This window comes from Tilletiaria anomala, assembly GCF_000711695.1.
Source record: "Tilletiaria anomala UBC 951 chromosome Unknown K437scaffold_103, whole genome shotgun sequence".
Taxonomy (NCBI): domain Eukaryota; kingdom Fungi; phylum Basidiomycota; class Exobasidiomycetes; order Georgefischeriales; family Tilletiariaceae; genus Tilletiaria; species Tilletiaria anomala.
The window spans coordinates 23,198-35,969 of record NW_013546919.1 but is presented as its reverse complement, the minus strand read 5'-3'; the positions used below and the strand labels follow the sequence as shown (position 1 = coordinate 35,969).

General features: G+C 56.0%; 6 protein-coding genes across 6 annotated transcripts; 4 read left to right on the top strand and 2 right to left on the bottom strand.

The window, feature by feature from the left end:
* Positions 1 to 40: 40 nt before the first annotated feature.
* K437DRAFT_259026 (uncharacterized protein) lies at positions 41 to 2,600 on the bottom strand. Its single transcript, XM_013385623.1, has 3 exons — positions 1,574 to 2,600; positions 1,073 to 1,492; positions 41 to 1,001 (listed from the first exon to the last, which is right to left on the bottom strand). The coding sequence occupies exons 1-3, from the start codon at positions 2,489 to 2,491 to the stop codon at positions 63 to 65; spliced, it is 2,277 nt and encodes a 758-aa protein (XP_013241077.1). The 5' UTR covers positions 2,492 to 2,600; the 3' UTR covers positions 41 to 62.
* Positions 2,601 to 3,009: 409 nt separating this feature from the next.
* On the top strand, positions 3,010 to 4,188 carry K437DRAFT_259024 (UPF0057-domain-containing protein). Its single transcript, XM_013385622.1, has 7 exons — positions 3,010 to 3,193; positions 3,294 to 3,316; positions 3,381 to 3,406; positions 3,471 to 3,481; positions 3,594 to 3,669; positions 3,762 to 3,817; positions 3,900 to 4,188. The coding sequence occupies exons 1-7, from the start codon at positions 3,116 to 3,118 to the stop codon at positions 3,918 to 3,920; spliced, it is 291 nt and encodes a 96-aa protein (XP_013241076.1). The 5' UTR covers positions 3,010 to 3,115; the 3' UTR covers positions 3,921 to 4,188.
* A 206-nt stretch (positions 4,189 to 4,394) lies between these two features.
* K437DRAFT_259023 (putative aminopeptidase P, cytoplasmic) lies at positions 4,395 to 7,479 on the top strand. Its single transcript, XM_013385621.1, has 7 exons — positions 4,395 to 4,798; positions 4,886 to 4,915; positions 4,997 to 5,039; positions 5,113 to 5,266; positions 5,354 to 6,508; positions 6,597 to 6,750; positions 6,840 to 7,479. The coding sequence occupies exons 1-7, from the start codon at positions 4,710 to 4,712 to the stop codon at positions 7,081 to 7,083; spliced, it is 1,869 nt and encodes a 622-aa protein (XP_013241075.1). The 5' UTR covers positions 4,395 to 4,709; the 3' UTR covers positions 7,084 to 7,479.
* K437DRAFT_10562 (uncharacterized protein) lies at positions 7,129 to 8,055 on the top strand. The gene has a single exon (XM_013385605.1). It carries the CDS (start codon positions 7,272 to 7,274, stop codon positions 7,842 to 7,844), a length of 573 nt encoding a protein of 190 aa, XP_013241059.1. The 5' UTR covers positions 7,129 to 7,271; the 3' UTR covers positions 7,845 to 8,055.
* Positions 8,056 to 8,354: 299 nt separating this feature from the next.
* On the top strand, positions 8,355 to 10,331 carry K437DRAFT_259021 (S-adenosyl-L-homocysteine hydrolase). Its single transcript, XM_013385620.1, has 5 exons — positions 8,355 to 8,389; positions 8,471 to 8,506; positions 8,594 to 8,842; positions 8,919 to 9,198; positions 9,268 to 10,331. The coding sequence occupies exons 1-5, from the start codon at positions 8,375 to 8,377 to the stop codon at positions 9,990 to 9,992; spliced, it is 1,305 nt and encodes a 434-aa protein (XP_013241074.1). The 5' UTR covers positions 8,355 to 8,374; the 3' UTR covers positions 9,993 to 10,331.
* Positions 10,332 to 10,359: 28 nt separating this feature from the next.
* K437DRAFT_250668 (uncharacterized protein) lies at positions 10,360 to 12,166 on the bottom strand (the record flags this gene model as incomplete). Its single annotated transcript, XM_013385619.1, has 3 exons — positions 11,840 to 12,166; positions 11,269 to 11,773; positions 10,360 to 11,206 (listed from the first exon to the last, which is right to left on the bottom strand). Exons 1-3 carry the CDS (start codon positions 11,979 to 11,981, stop codon positions 10,360 to 10,362), a joined length of 1,494 nt encoding a protein of 497 aa, XP_013241073.1. The 5' UTR covers positions 11,982 to 12,166.
* Positions 12,167 to 12,772: the final 606 nt, after the last annotated feature.

Genomic DNA, 12,772 nt, shown 5'->3' with positions numbered 1-12,772 from the left:
GAGCAATGCCAAAACGCGAGATAGATGTGAATTGCAGACGCGCAAGCACTGAGTACCAAATATTATACATCTTCCAAATCGAGGTCTGTATACACCGACTCGCCCTCGGGCGGCGGCTGCCACGACAGCGGCAACCGGTCGAACATGGGGCCGAGAGCATCGATCAACTTGCGCCGCTTCTCCATCGCAGAGATGACCGAGTCAGGCAGTACAGGTTTTGATGGGCCCGCGCCCGCGCCCGCCGAGCCCCCGACCACTGCGGCTCCTGGCTCGCCGTAGGGGACTGCTCCGCCGGCGGAAACTTGATCGGCCGCTGCCGCTTGCGAGCTCGTCCCGCCACCGCCGCCTTTCTTCTTACGTTGCACACTGGCCCGGATCTGCCGCTGGCGCTTGTTCCAACCCGCCTCGATGTCGCGCTCGAACGTATTGAGACACGTTATGTATTCTTGGTAGCTCATCCGGCTGCGTGCGAGTTCGAACAGCCGCGCTTTGCGCGCCTCGTTGACGCGCATCTGCTTGCGCAACGCTTCTTGCACCTTGCGGAGCATCGCAGAGACTTCGTCGTCCTGCCGCTGCCCGGAGTTGACGGCTGCTTCGTCGAATAGGTCCAACATTTTGAGCTCTGCCTTGAGCTTGTCCTCGAAAGCAAGCGTGTCCTGCTGCATGCTGGGCAACGTTGGCGCCGCCGTCGTCGTCAGCGACGGGGCACTCTCCGCATCGTCCTCTTCATCTCCCTCTGGCACCTGGGGAAGGCCGCCATTCGTGGTCCTTAAGAGCGAGGCGACGACACGCTCCGTGAGCAGACCACTCTTGGCATCATCCGCAGAACCAAGGTGCTTGTCGGTCAAGGACGACGGGACGAAACGCGTGTTGTATGGGCTCGCTTTGGGCGGGCTGAGCGGCGGTACGACTGCAGGCACGAGCGGGATCCCGTCCGGCCCTGTCTGCGCGGCGTCCTCGGCTTCGAAGACTTCGCGGTAGTAGCGCCCTAGTGGTGGAATCTGAGGGGTGGAAATAACGAAGACGTTGTTCGTTTCACACCGAATACTGCATGACAAGGGCTGACACTCACCTGGAATGGCTCCAAGTCATCCGTTTGGCTGGAAAGCCATGCAAGGTCATCTTCGGTCAAGCTCTTAAAGTACCCATCCGCGTAAGAGTAAAAGGTGTTGAGCGGGACCTGGCTCTGCTCTTTGCCCTTCTTGCCCTCTTTGGTCCCTTGCGATTGACCATTTGCCCCTCCCTCCCGATCACGCTCTCTGTCGCGCTCGCGCCAGTCCTTTGTTGCAAAGTCATCATGCACATCTTCCGGCTTGGTCGCATAGGGCCGTGGCGCCTGCGTCGTGGCTAGCTTTGGCATCAGGCTGTCTACAGTCACCGTGGGTAGAGCCCATGCCGGGTCGTAGACGGGCGGTGCAGCGGGCGCTTGCGGCATCATGCTGGACCGCCGTTGCGGATGCATGCTCGACACACCGGGAGAATCATGCGCACGCTGTACAAAGGGGTTTATAAAAGATATTAACAGGGGATTGGGGTTTCACAGCCACAATCAAACTCTGATTTCCCAACTCACCCTGTTCAGAGCTGAGACGGCAGGGGAAGCACGAAGCTTGAGGCCCTGCAAAGAGAGTCTTGGCCCAACAGACATGCTCGAGTCCCCCGCAGCACTGGCCGTCTCTGACGCCGTATCTGCCTCGTCTTCCGACTCTCTACTACGCTTCCTCTTCATGAACATCGGTTGTCCTTTCAGCTTGGCGTACGCCTTACCCAGCTTGGCAGACGCGCAATCGGCCTCCCAGTCCATCGTATCCCCCGGGCTGCCAGACATTCCGTTCGCATTGGCTGTTGCCGCAGAGGCAGGGAGCTTGTCAGCAAAATCGGACGGTGTGGCCGATGCATCTCGCTTGATTTTGATGCGCGGTAGGATGCGCGGGATAGAAGGTGCAGCAAGTGGCTTCGACGCAGAAGACCCAGAGGTGGAGGTTGCTATGCTGGTGGGAGCGATATCCATGGTCGGCTTTTGAAGGCTACTGCTGCTGGCTGCTGTTGCAACTGGGGTGTTCGGGCCGGTGGTACTCGAAGCCCCAGACGCCTTGGAGACGCCAGGCTTGCTGCTCTTTAGAGGCGCCTGCACTGAGGTCAATTTTACCGGTGTGGGCCCATCTGGAGCAGCCGGTTTCGATGGGACCGCTGAAGCTGCAGTTTTCCCTTGTCCTACCGCTCCAGCTCCAGCTGCCGCTGCCTCCCTGCTGCTCTTGGCCGCTGCACCATCTGGGGTCGATGCAGCCAAGCTGTCTTTGTGGTCATGAAGCAGCTTTCTGTATGAGACGAGTCTGTCCTTGAGGAACTGCAGATGTTTGAGCAGCTCGACAATCTCCTCGCTAGATGGCAAAGGCGTGCCATCGTCCTCTGCGCCGTCTGCGGCGCTATCGTGCCCCTTGCTGCTACTGCTGCGCGAGGCTTTATCGACCAGTTCCCTGAGGCGAGCCATGTTCAGCGCGAGGGGTGGGTACTTCTGTGGCCACGCGCACGCAGGCCCTTTGAACAGATGGGGCCGGGTGAGATGCGGAGAACGCTGTACACACTGGCGCGCACGCCGTATGTAGCAGATGTCGATTGATCGTTCAATGCGTTGCGTTGTCGAACTGAGCTGTGATATGGTGCTGACGGAAGGAAAGGGCGGAGGGCCGGCCGAGAGAGTGAGTGATAGGGACACGGACATGGGCAGGGGACAGACAGTGGGCTGATCCGTGATCAGACTGCAGGGGCGAAAGTGACACGCGCGCGTTCCCGCGCCAACCCTCCCCCCCAAAGGTCTCACAGTCCCCATCTTGTGCCAAGTAAGAACCCTAATTTGTGCGGGCAGTCTCGCCCTGCTGATCGCTTCGCAGAGTGTGACGCAACCAGAAGCCCGCTTGCCCAGTCTCACTCCGTTCTTTCATACTCAAAACTGCACCATCTTTGGCATCGCTCTCGGGCTTCACTTTGACCCTACCACGCACACGCTCCCCTTGAACACACCAAGTTCCCTACTCGTCTGTCGTACGCTTGCTCGCACGACGTTCTTAGCTCCCATCCCTCTACCGTCCCATCCGTTCCACAGGTCTGCATCAAGATGGTCGAGACGTCCGACGTGCTCCTCATCCTCGTCAGCATCCTCTTCCCGCCAGCAGGGGTGGCTTTCCTTTCTGGGGTTAGTCCTTGTGCTTGAAACGCAGCTGGTTTTCACAATGACATGGGGCTTACTCTCTGTTTCTGTTTTCACCCTTTGTTCTCTTGCGTTGGCTGCACAGTGCTCTTGCGATCTGCTCATCAAGTATGAGACGGTTACACCCGGTCTGTCTGTGCATTTCTGACCGCTGCCATCTCCATTTTTACAGCATCTGTCTGACAATCCTTGGCTATCGTGAGTCCATCTTAGAACTTCGTTCTCATTAGGACATCGACCTAACCGTGATTGTTCATTGCAGTCCCCGGACACGTGAGTTACGATCTTGCCGGTGATGGTTAAGCCTCATTTCGCTCGCAGCAGATTTCTCACTTGCTCGGCTAACACCATGTTGCTTTCCATGTCTCCATTATACTCTCATCAGGTCCACGCTCTCTGGCTGATCTATAAGCATGTCCAAGCACGCGAGCGCTTTGGCCTTCAAGGGTTTACCTACAAGGGTACGTGGGCACATACGAGGGGACACGGAGAAAACTAGCACCATTACTGTCTGAGTTAACTTTTGAATCTCTTTCACATCATGGGTACCAAGGGAACGGCCGGTACGAAGCAACCCCGGGCGCTGTTCAGAACCAGGCCCCTCCAAGCGTGAGTGCTTTGCCCGAATCATTTCTCTGCTATGAGCAGGTATCTGAAAAGTTTGTCATTTGGCTTCAATGGGGGCTACCAGTACGGAACTATTCAGCGTTGAAGCAGCTGGCCTCACATGAGAGCTGCAATGAAGGACCCTTTCCATATTCTCCGGCGATTGCCTATACCCTTGTATCCTTCGACGCCTTGTCAGCTTCTCTGCCCCGTTGTGCAATTCGTCACATCTCACAGCAAAGCCAGTATCCGAGCTCGCTGGCATTTGACATCTCATTCTTCCCCAATTGCGTGCGCTCCAACACAAATGACACATGGCTGCTGAGGGCAGAGTTGGTGCAAGCGGTTGGAGTATGCTGCAGCTGGTCGAGGCCTTTAATAATTGTATATAAAGCCCTCTTGGATGGTCTCGACTCTGGACAGGCTTATTAGGGCTATCATTCGGCCCAAGGCGGCAGGTCAGTCGTATCTGATTCGCATGAGGCTGTCGTTATCGACCCTAGCCCAGTCTCTCGGTTATTTCGGTGCCGTTTGCGGCGGTATTAGGAGCATAGGCACTAAGACGCAGTATGGCCCGCTTGGCCCTCTGGAGCTCTCAACTCTGTTGTACAGTGTAATGCCTCCATGTTCGAGTTCAGTACCGAGTGACATGGTAGATGGTGACAGCTTTCAACGAGTACATCCTCCCCACGTCTGCTTCCCTTCTCGTCCATATCCATACGGTACCGAAGCTTGATCTTCCTTTTCCTCACGCTGACTCATGTCCGTTCGGAAGACCTGCACCCGGGCCCTTGCGCGAACAGCTTTCTCTTCTCATCATCTGACTGCGACGGCCTGCTTATTACGGCAAGCTGCCCTCCGGAACCTCTACTCCACACGGACTGCTCGATCCAACATGGGGGCCATCGCTACCGGCGTCGTCGAGACCAAGCAACGAGTCGAGAGACTGCGTGTGCTCATGAACAAGCATGGCCTGAACGCCTAGTGAGCTGTCTTTCGACTGCCGCCGTGTGGTGTCGAGCAAGCGTGTAGGCAGCTGATCATTCGACCTCGTCTCCAACCCTCAACAAGCGTTGTCCCTTCGGAAGATGCGCATTTCAGGTAAGCATGCGCTGTTAAACAACGATTCGGTAGGTGATACGGAACATTCTGACGCTCTGACCTTTCGGCGGCCATCAACAGTGAATACCCCGCCCAACGTGATCTTCGAAGAGGCTACATCTCGGTGCGCAAAAGACCGAGGAAAGGTCCAGGAGGCTGAGGCTGACTGCTCTTTGCGCGTGCTCTCATTCTCTCAGGGGTTCTCCGGGTCTGCAGGTTGCGCCGTTGTGACCGAAAAGGACGGCCTCCTTTTCACCGATGGTCGCTACTTTTTGCAGGCTGGACAACAGTTGCAGGCCGGAGTGTGGACCTTGATGAAACAGGGCGAAGATAACGTCCCAACCTGGCAAGGTGAGTGCAAGCGTCTTGCGTCTTGCGCACGCACATCAAATCATGCACTCGACCTGACTGTAGACCCTCGATCCCGCACATGTAAAGAGTTCCTGCACAAGAAGCTGCCCAATGGCTCGCGCATTGGGGTCGACCCTTCTCTTATCACTGCCGAAGATGCTCAAGCGCTGGAAAAGGAGCTGGTAAAGAAGTCCTCCAAACTCGAAGCCATCACGCAGAATCTCGTCGACGAGGTCTGGGATGCCGATGGAAATCGGCCGCCCAAGCCTTCGGAACCCATCTTTGCACTCGATGACAAGACAGCAGGAAAGAGCTACGCAAACAAGGCGAAAGATCTGCGGGAAGAGCTAAAGAAAAGGGGCAACGTACAAGGGTTCGTTGCAAATATGCTGGACGAAGTTGCCTGGCTATTCAACCTGCGCGGTTCAGACGTGCCGTACAATCCGGTCTTCTTCGCCTTTGCGCTCGTCTTGCTTGACCGCACCTACCTCTATGTCAACGAAAAGCAGCTTGACGGTAGCGCCCAGGCTGCACTCAAAGGCTGCCATGACGTCGAGCTGCGGCCGTACGACACTTTCTACGAAGACTTGCACAAGCATGGCAGCGCACTTCCAGCCGACGGCAAGATCCTGATCGGCAAGCGTGCATCGCTCGCCATTATGAAAGCGCTCGGCGGAGAGGAGAAGGCGAAGATCGACCGGTCGATCGTCGTCGACCAGAAGAGTATCAAGAACGCACGCGAACTGGAAGGCTTCCGCGAAGCACACATCCGCGATGGCGCGGCACTCGCGCAATACTTTGCCTGGCTTGAGGAGGCGCTGAGCAAAGGCGAAAAGGTGACCGAATCGAGTGGCGCGACGAAGCTGGAAGAGTACAGGAGCAGGCTAGAAGGCTTCAAAGGTCTGAGTTTCAGCACCATCTCCTCCACCGGTGCCAATGCCGCCATCATCCACTACTCGCCCGACCCAGCGTCGTGCCCGGCCATTGACCCGGCGCAGATCTACCTCTGCGACTCCGGCGCACACTTCGACACGCCCGGAACGACCGACGTCACGCGCACGTGGCACTTTGGCCAACCAACACAGGAGGAGAAGAGAGCCTTCACGCGTGTGCTGCAAGGTCACATTGCCATCGACAGGGTCATCTTCCCCAAAGGCTCGACTGGGTATATTCTGGATTCACTCGCTAGGAAGGCGCTCTGGGAGGACGGTCTAGACTATAGGCATGGGACCGGTCACGGAGGTGAGCTGTTAACGCAAACTTTCCTCTCTCTCCTGTGTACCAGCTGCTAAAAATGACGTGTTCATTTGATCTTGCTCCGGTCTTGCAGTTGGCTCTTGGCTCAACGTCCATGAAGGCCCACAAGGGATCGGTACGCGCATCGTGTTCAACGACACGACTCTCAAGGAAGGCATGGTGATCAGCAATGAGCCTGGCTACTACAAGGACGGCAGCTGGGGTGTCCGCATCGAGAACCTTGTGGCGTGAGTGCCAAATACATTACAACCAAACGACTTTGGCTGACTGAGGCCTCTCCTGTGCTACCTTTTTTTGCTCTCGGGCCCGCCGTCAGCGTGCGCAAAGCCACGACACCCAACAACTTTGGTGGCAAAGACTTTTTGTGCTTCGAGCATCTGACCTTGTGCCCGATTCAAGTCTCGCTGATCGACGCTGCGCTGCTGCTGCCGTACGAGAAGCATTGGATGCAGGAGTACCATGCAGAGGTGCTGCAGAAGGTTGGGCCGGTCCTGGAGAAGATGGGTGACGAGAGGGCTCTGAGGTGGCTGCAGAAGGAATGTAACGCCAGCATCGCTTGAAACTCCGCGGATATGCCTTGGAGCCCAACTGAACCTGGCTAGTTGTTCCGGCCCGCTCCTTTGCGATTGGCTCCTCGCGCGCTGATGCCCGTGCGTCTGAGGATTTCAGTGGACTGACCGCTCGAGCTCCTTGCGTCGATCTGCCGGAGGTATTTTCAGTCCATCACCATCCACCTACATGGTATTGCATGCGAGTGTGGGTGCCAAGTAGATCTGGAAACGCGCAACTGCGTTCCGACGGGCTTGGACTGGTATTTGTAAACTGCGACAAGGACGCTGTCGGAAACTGGTTAAAGCTGCATTTTGTCGGTTGTCGTTCAAGCCGGAGGTGTGTGGAGTATGGGCGCGCCTTGAGCATCAAAGTCGACCAGGTGCGTGACCTCTACCGCTGGTGTGTGCCTGCAGAGCTGGAAGATGCGCTCGATGGGTGCGCACACGATTTTGCCTCCCGAGTCACTAGCGCCCTTCTTGCTTCGTTTGGGGGCACGCTCCAGCACGCAGTCGTACTGCAAGATTCCAGCGAGCTTGCAATCGGCACCAGAACTGACGTGCAAGGTAGCACCGCTAGCCGTGGCTGGGTTGGGAGAGGCAGACTCTGGGAATGGCATCGCGGGTGCCAGGTCGCTGTCGGGGGACCAATGAGGGGCGAAAGGGTGACAGCTTCGACGAGCGGCTCTGATGCGATGACCCAACTACACAAATGCGTGTGTGGTCCGCAGTTACCTGGCTTGAGATGGATTCAGAAGAGCCTGCAATCATGAAGCGATGCTCACCACGATTGCGAGGCCAATACGGACGAAGGATATGAGCAAGAAGGCTTATTATGCGCATCGACCCAATCCTGACGTAAGGTTGTGACTGAGTTGTGGGAGTCCCCTCTGTGAACGAGTGAGAAAGGTCGCCGATAAGTGCCCATGGACGTTGCTGAGCGCGCTGGCCCCAATTTTCCTGCACCTTTTTCGTACGACAAAGGAACTCGGTTTGAAAATGTTGCCAGTGCGCACGTTGTGGCTTCTGGCAAGCAGCGGAGAGGGGCGGAACTGCCGGAGAGTGAGTCAGTGCCCCTGGTTTGGTTGTGGTTTCGGCGTTGAACATTTTTGCACCCGTGCGCAACCGTGCAGGGGCATGATGAGAAGCTCTCTCGCTCTCGCTCCAACCACGTCGCCTCCCTCTCATGTCTCCAAAGTACTTCTTCTCCATCTTCTTAACCACGACCTCTCCCTCCCCACACGATATAAGCCATAGACTCTCCGTTTTCTTCAACTTTCTCACGTTTAAATCTTCTGCCAACATGTCAAACTACAAGGTGCGCAGAGATACTCGTCTGTCTGCATTTGAATGCAGCATCCCTGACATATATCCTGCGCTGTGCCATGCCTTTTGACAGGTCGCGGACATCTCCCTCGCCGCCTTCGGCCGAAAGGTAAGCGACCATTTGTGCGGCATGGCTCACACCCTAGCTGGGTTAATCTGACGTTTTTCATTCTTTCGCCTTTTGTCTCGTTTCAAGGAAATCGAAATTGCCGAGCTGGAGATGCCCGGTCTGGTTGAACTGCGCCACAAATACGGCAAGGAGCAGCCTCTCAAGGGCGCCAGGATTGCAGGTTGCTTGCACATGACCATCCAGACTGCTGTTCTCATCGAGACTCTCACTGCTCTCGGTGCTCAGGTTACCTGGTCCTCGTGCAACATCTTCTCCACGCAGGACCACGCCGCTGCTGCCATCGCCGCCACCGGTGTCCCTGTCTTCGCCTGGAAGGTGCGTAAAGATGGTGTCCTTTGAGAATGCAGCCTTGAAGCTGACAAATGTTGAGACCTTTTCTCCGCATATTTAGGGTGAGACCGAAGAGGAGTACCAATGGTGCATTGAGCAGACCCTCAAGGCCTTCCCAGGTGGCGAGCCGCTCAACATGATCCTAGACGATGGCGGTGACCTCACCTGGATGGTCCATGAGAAGCACCCCGAGCTCCTCGCGGGTATCAAGGGTGTCTCTGAGGAGACTACCACTGGTGTCCACCATCTGTACACCGCCATGAAGAAGGGAACGCTCAAGCTCCCCGCCATCAACGTGAACGACTCGGTCACCAAGTCCAAGTTCGACAACTACTATGGATGTATGTTTGGTCGTGACTCATGCGTATTTGTTTGTGATCTTTACTCTGACATCATTGGCTCCCTCTTAGGCCGGGAATCGCTTGTTGACGGCATCAAGCGTGCCACCGACGTCATGCTGGGCGGCAAAGTCGCTGTCGTTGCTGGCTTCGGTGACGTCGGAAAGGGCTGTGCCGAGTCGCTCCGTGGCTACGGCTGCCGTGTCATTGTGACCGAGATCGACCCGATCAACGCTCTGCAGGCTGCCATGGCCGGCTACCAAGTCGACCTTATGGATGACGTTGTGAGCCAGGCCAACATCTTCGTCACTACCACTGGCTGCCGCGACATTATCACCAGCAAGCACTTCGAAGCCATGCAGGACGATGCCATCGTGTGCAACATTGGCCATTTCGACATCGAGATTGACGTTGCATGGCTCAAGAAGAACGCCAAGTCGGTTGTCAACATCAAGCCCCAGGTTGACCGCTACGAGATGCCGAACGGCCGCCACATTCTCCTCCTCGCCGAAGGCCGTCTTGTCAACCTCGGATGCGCGACTGGCCACCCGTCGTTCATCATGTCCGCCTCGTTCTGCAACCAGACGCTTGCTCAGATCGAGCTCTGGAAGAACAACACGGACAACAAGTACCAGAGTGGCAAGGTCTTCATGCTTCCCAAGCGCCTCGACGAGGAGGTCGCCTCGGCACACCTGGCCAAGCTCAACGTCAAGCTGACCAAGCTAACTAGCGTCCAGTCCGACTACCTCGATGTCCCAGTCCAGGGACCCTTCAAGGCTGACCACTACCGCTACTAAGCTACTAGTCCTTCTTCTAAATCGCTCCTTGGCGGGCTAAACACATTGCACGGGGAGGAGATGACTTCTGCTTAGGTCCGGATACTACCGCATCGGCCCTTTCAACATCGGGCTACTACCCATCGTCTTTATGATTGATCCTTTTATTCTCGAAAAGTAGTCACACCAAACCGTCCACCCTCACCACTAGTCGGCCTCTTATCTGAAAAAAGCATGCATCACGCACTGTATTTGTACGCTTCTCAACAAAGCTGTTTTGCATTCCACTCTTCTTGCCTTGCGTGCGTGTGCGCTCAGTATCAGCCAGATGTAGTATCTGATCGAAGTAATACTGCATATGATACAAATCGACCAAGCCAACCCTGGCTCATGCGTCTGTCCCATTGTCTTGTTTCGCCCTCTTGTGCGTAGATTCGACAGCGGGAGCGGCGCCAGAGGATGTATCCTGCGCATCATCACCCTCGGCCTTGCGCTTGTTAAAGTGCCTTCCCCCTCCGCCGCGCCCGCCCCTGCCGCCACCACGACCGCCACGACCACCACGACCACCACGGCCACCACGTCCCCCCCCACGCCCACGACCACCACTGCCACCTCTGCTGGACTCTTGTTCACGCTGATCGAGGAGATTCTTGGCGCGGAAGTTGGCGCGCTCGACGTACAGGCTCTTAGCCTTCTCCTCACCCACGCGGCTCCAGGTGATCGACTGTCCGCCGACCTTGATGTCCATTCCATTGATCTGGTTCAGCACTTCTTCGATGACGGTTTCCTTGAACCCGACGGACCCGCCAACAGCACCGAATGGGAACTCCACAAAGGAAGTAGGCAGAACGGTGAGCAGGGTCTCCTTGAGATCTCTCCAGTTGCCGCCCTGGCCCGCGCCCTCAAAGGCAAGGACAGAATCTTTCGGAAAGAGAAGAGCGGCCGGGTCGACAGTGCCATCGGGCTGCGTGACCAATTTGCTACCCAGAAACTCAAATTCAAGCGGGTCTGAGCGCGAGGGCTTCTTCGACTTGTCTGCGTCGCCATCGTCCCTGTCGCGTTTCCGCTTGCTGCAACCGTTTTCGAACGCAGGCAATCCTTTTGCTTCGCGCTCAAGCTCCCGGAAGGCATTGAACTTTCCGCCGCTGCCGCCGCCAGCACCCTTGCTCGTGTTCACCTTGGCTGTAGCCGGGTCGATTCCCTTCTCCTTCATCTTCATCGTGCAGTATGCATCTCTAAGAAGGAATTAAAAATAAGCCTCGTGGCATCTTGCCTCGAAGCGTCGTCGGTGACTTACTTAGTCATGATCAGCATTTCCGCATTGTCCCCATAGCTAGGCTTTGGTTCAAGCTTTAGGAACTTTGTCATCTCCTCCGGGTTCTCGAATTCCGCGAAGACTGAGCCTTTAAAGCGCCGAGGGTTTGCTGTGGAACGAGGGTCCTCGCGACGCAAGCGAACGCTGTTAATCTTTCCGAATTGTGCGAACCACTTCTCAATATCATGCTGCGTCGTCTCAGTCTCCTCTGGGAATCCCTTTACGTAGACGCTGCGGTGAAATGCGTCCGGTCGTGGCTTGAGGTCGGTCTTTCTGCGAAACTTGGTGTTGGTGGGGTCCACCTCGAGAAGAGATTTAGAGAGTTTGATGGCTTCGATCATCTCTTCGGTGGTCAAGACTTCCCTCATAGGCTTCATGCGCTTGAATGAAGCCACTGTCGCGATTGGAACCCATCCACCTTCCTTGCGCGTAAGGGTAAAGAGGAATTTATCAAATGGGAGGTTCGCATCCGACATGTAGAATTCCACTGCGGAGTGATACAAGGTGTAAGAAATCGTCCAACGTCAGAAGAGCTTGACAAGTGAATACTCACCCTGCCGCAGCGTCTCCGCCTTGGCCTGTTCTTTCGTCAACGATGCTGACGTTGAAGCTGCCGCCGCTGGAGTGGGGGTGGAAACTGCTGCATCGCCATTGCCCACGGGCTCGGCCTTGGGGGCGTCGGCTGCCTGTGACATGATCGCTGCAAACTCAAGTTGCCTTTGTTGGTTTTCGCAGCCAGTTACCCAGACAAATTCTCAGTGTGGCAAATGCGATGGAAGATGCGTATGGAGTACTGGTGCCTTTTGGTATGAAGTGAGCTGCCTATGAAATACGTCGCCAACGAGACGATGATTTTGGATGAATCTCGCTCTCTTTGGAGAGACCTGCAGGCATGGGAGAGAGGCGAGGAGGGGGGAAAGAAGGAAAAATTAATCCGGGACACGCAACAGTGCGGAATGCGGAATTTCAAAGCGGTTGCACCGAACAGAAGTGTCTCAAACACAGTGCGAGCAGGGCTTCTGGAGTGAGAGAATGTTGCCGATTGTCGCAGCACTCGGCGATTTATGATCGAGCTAAAGGGAGGAGAAGCGGGAACGTTGGCACATCCAGCCAAAATTTAAGTGGTTGACTCTACGTAATATGCGGTCTGGTGTGGCAACACTCTCGGCCGGCTATACAGTAGACCCTTGCACGGCATTCCCATGCGGGGGGAGGCCGATAGGGGTCTCATTCATCCACACATGACCATATAGGATGTGCAAGGTCTTAACAGGCTATTATCAGCAACTGGGCTGCTCCACGTTCCCTCCGAACGCTGCCCATTTATCGAGGTGCAAGCGTCCAAGGTCACAATTTTTCTTTGCATCTGCTTCCTCATAGATCAAGGCCAGCTTGGCCGGCTAGCGGAACACGTTGAGCTCGCGGACCACACCCCCACCTGAGCAGTCTGGGCTCCGTGCTCACCGTCATCCACGCACCGTGGAGA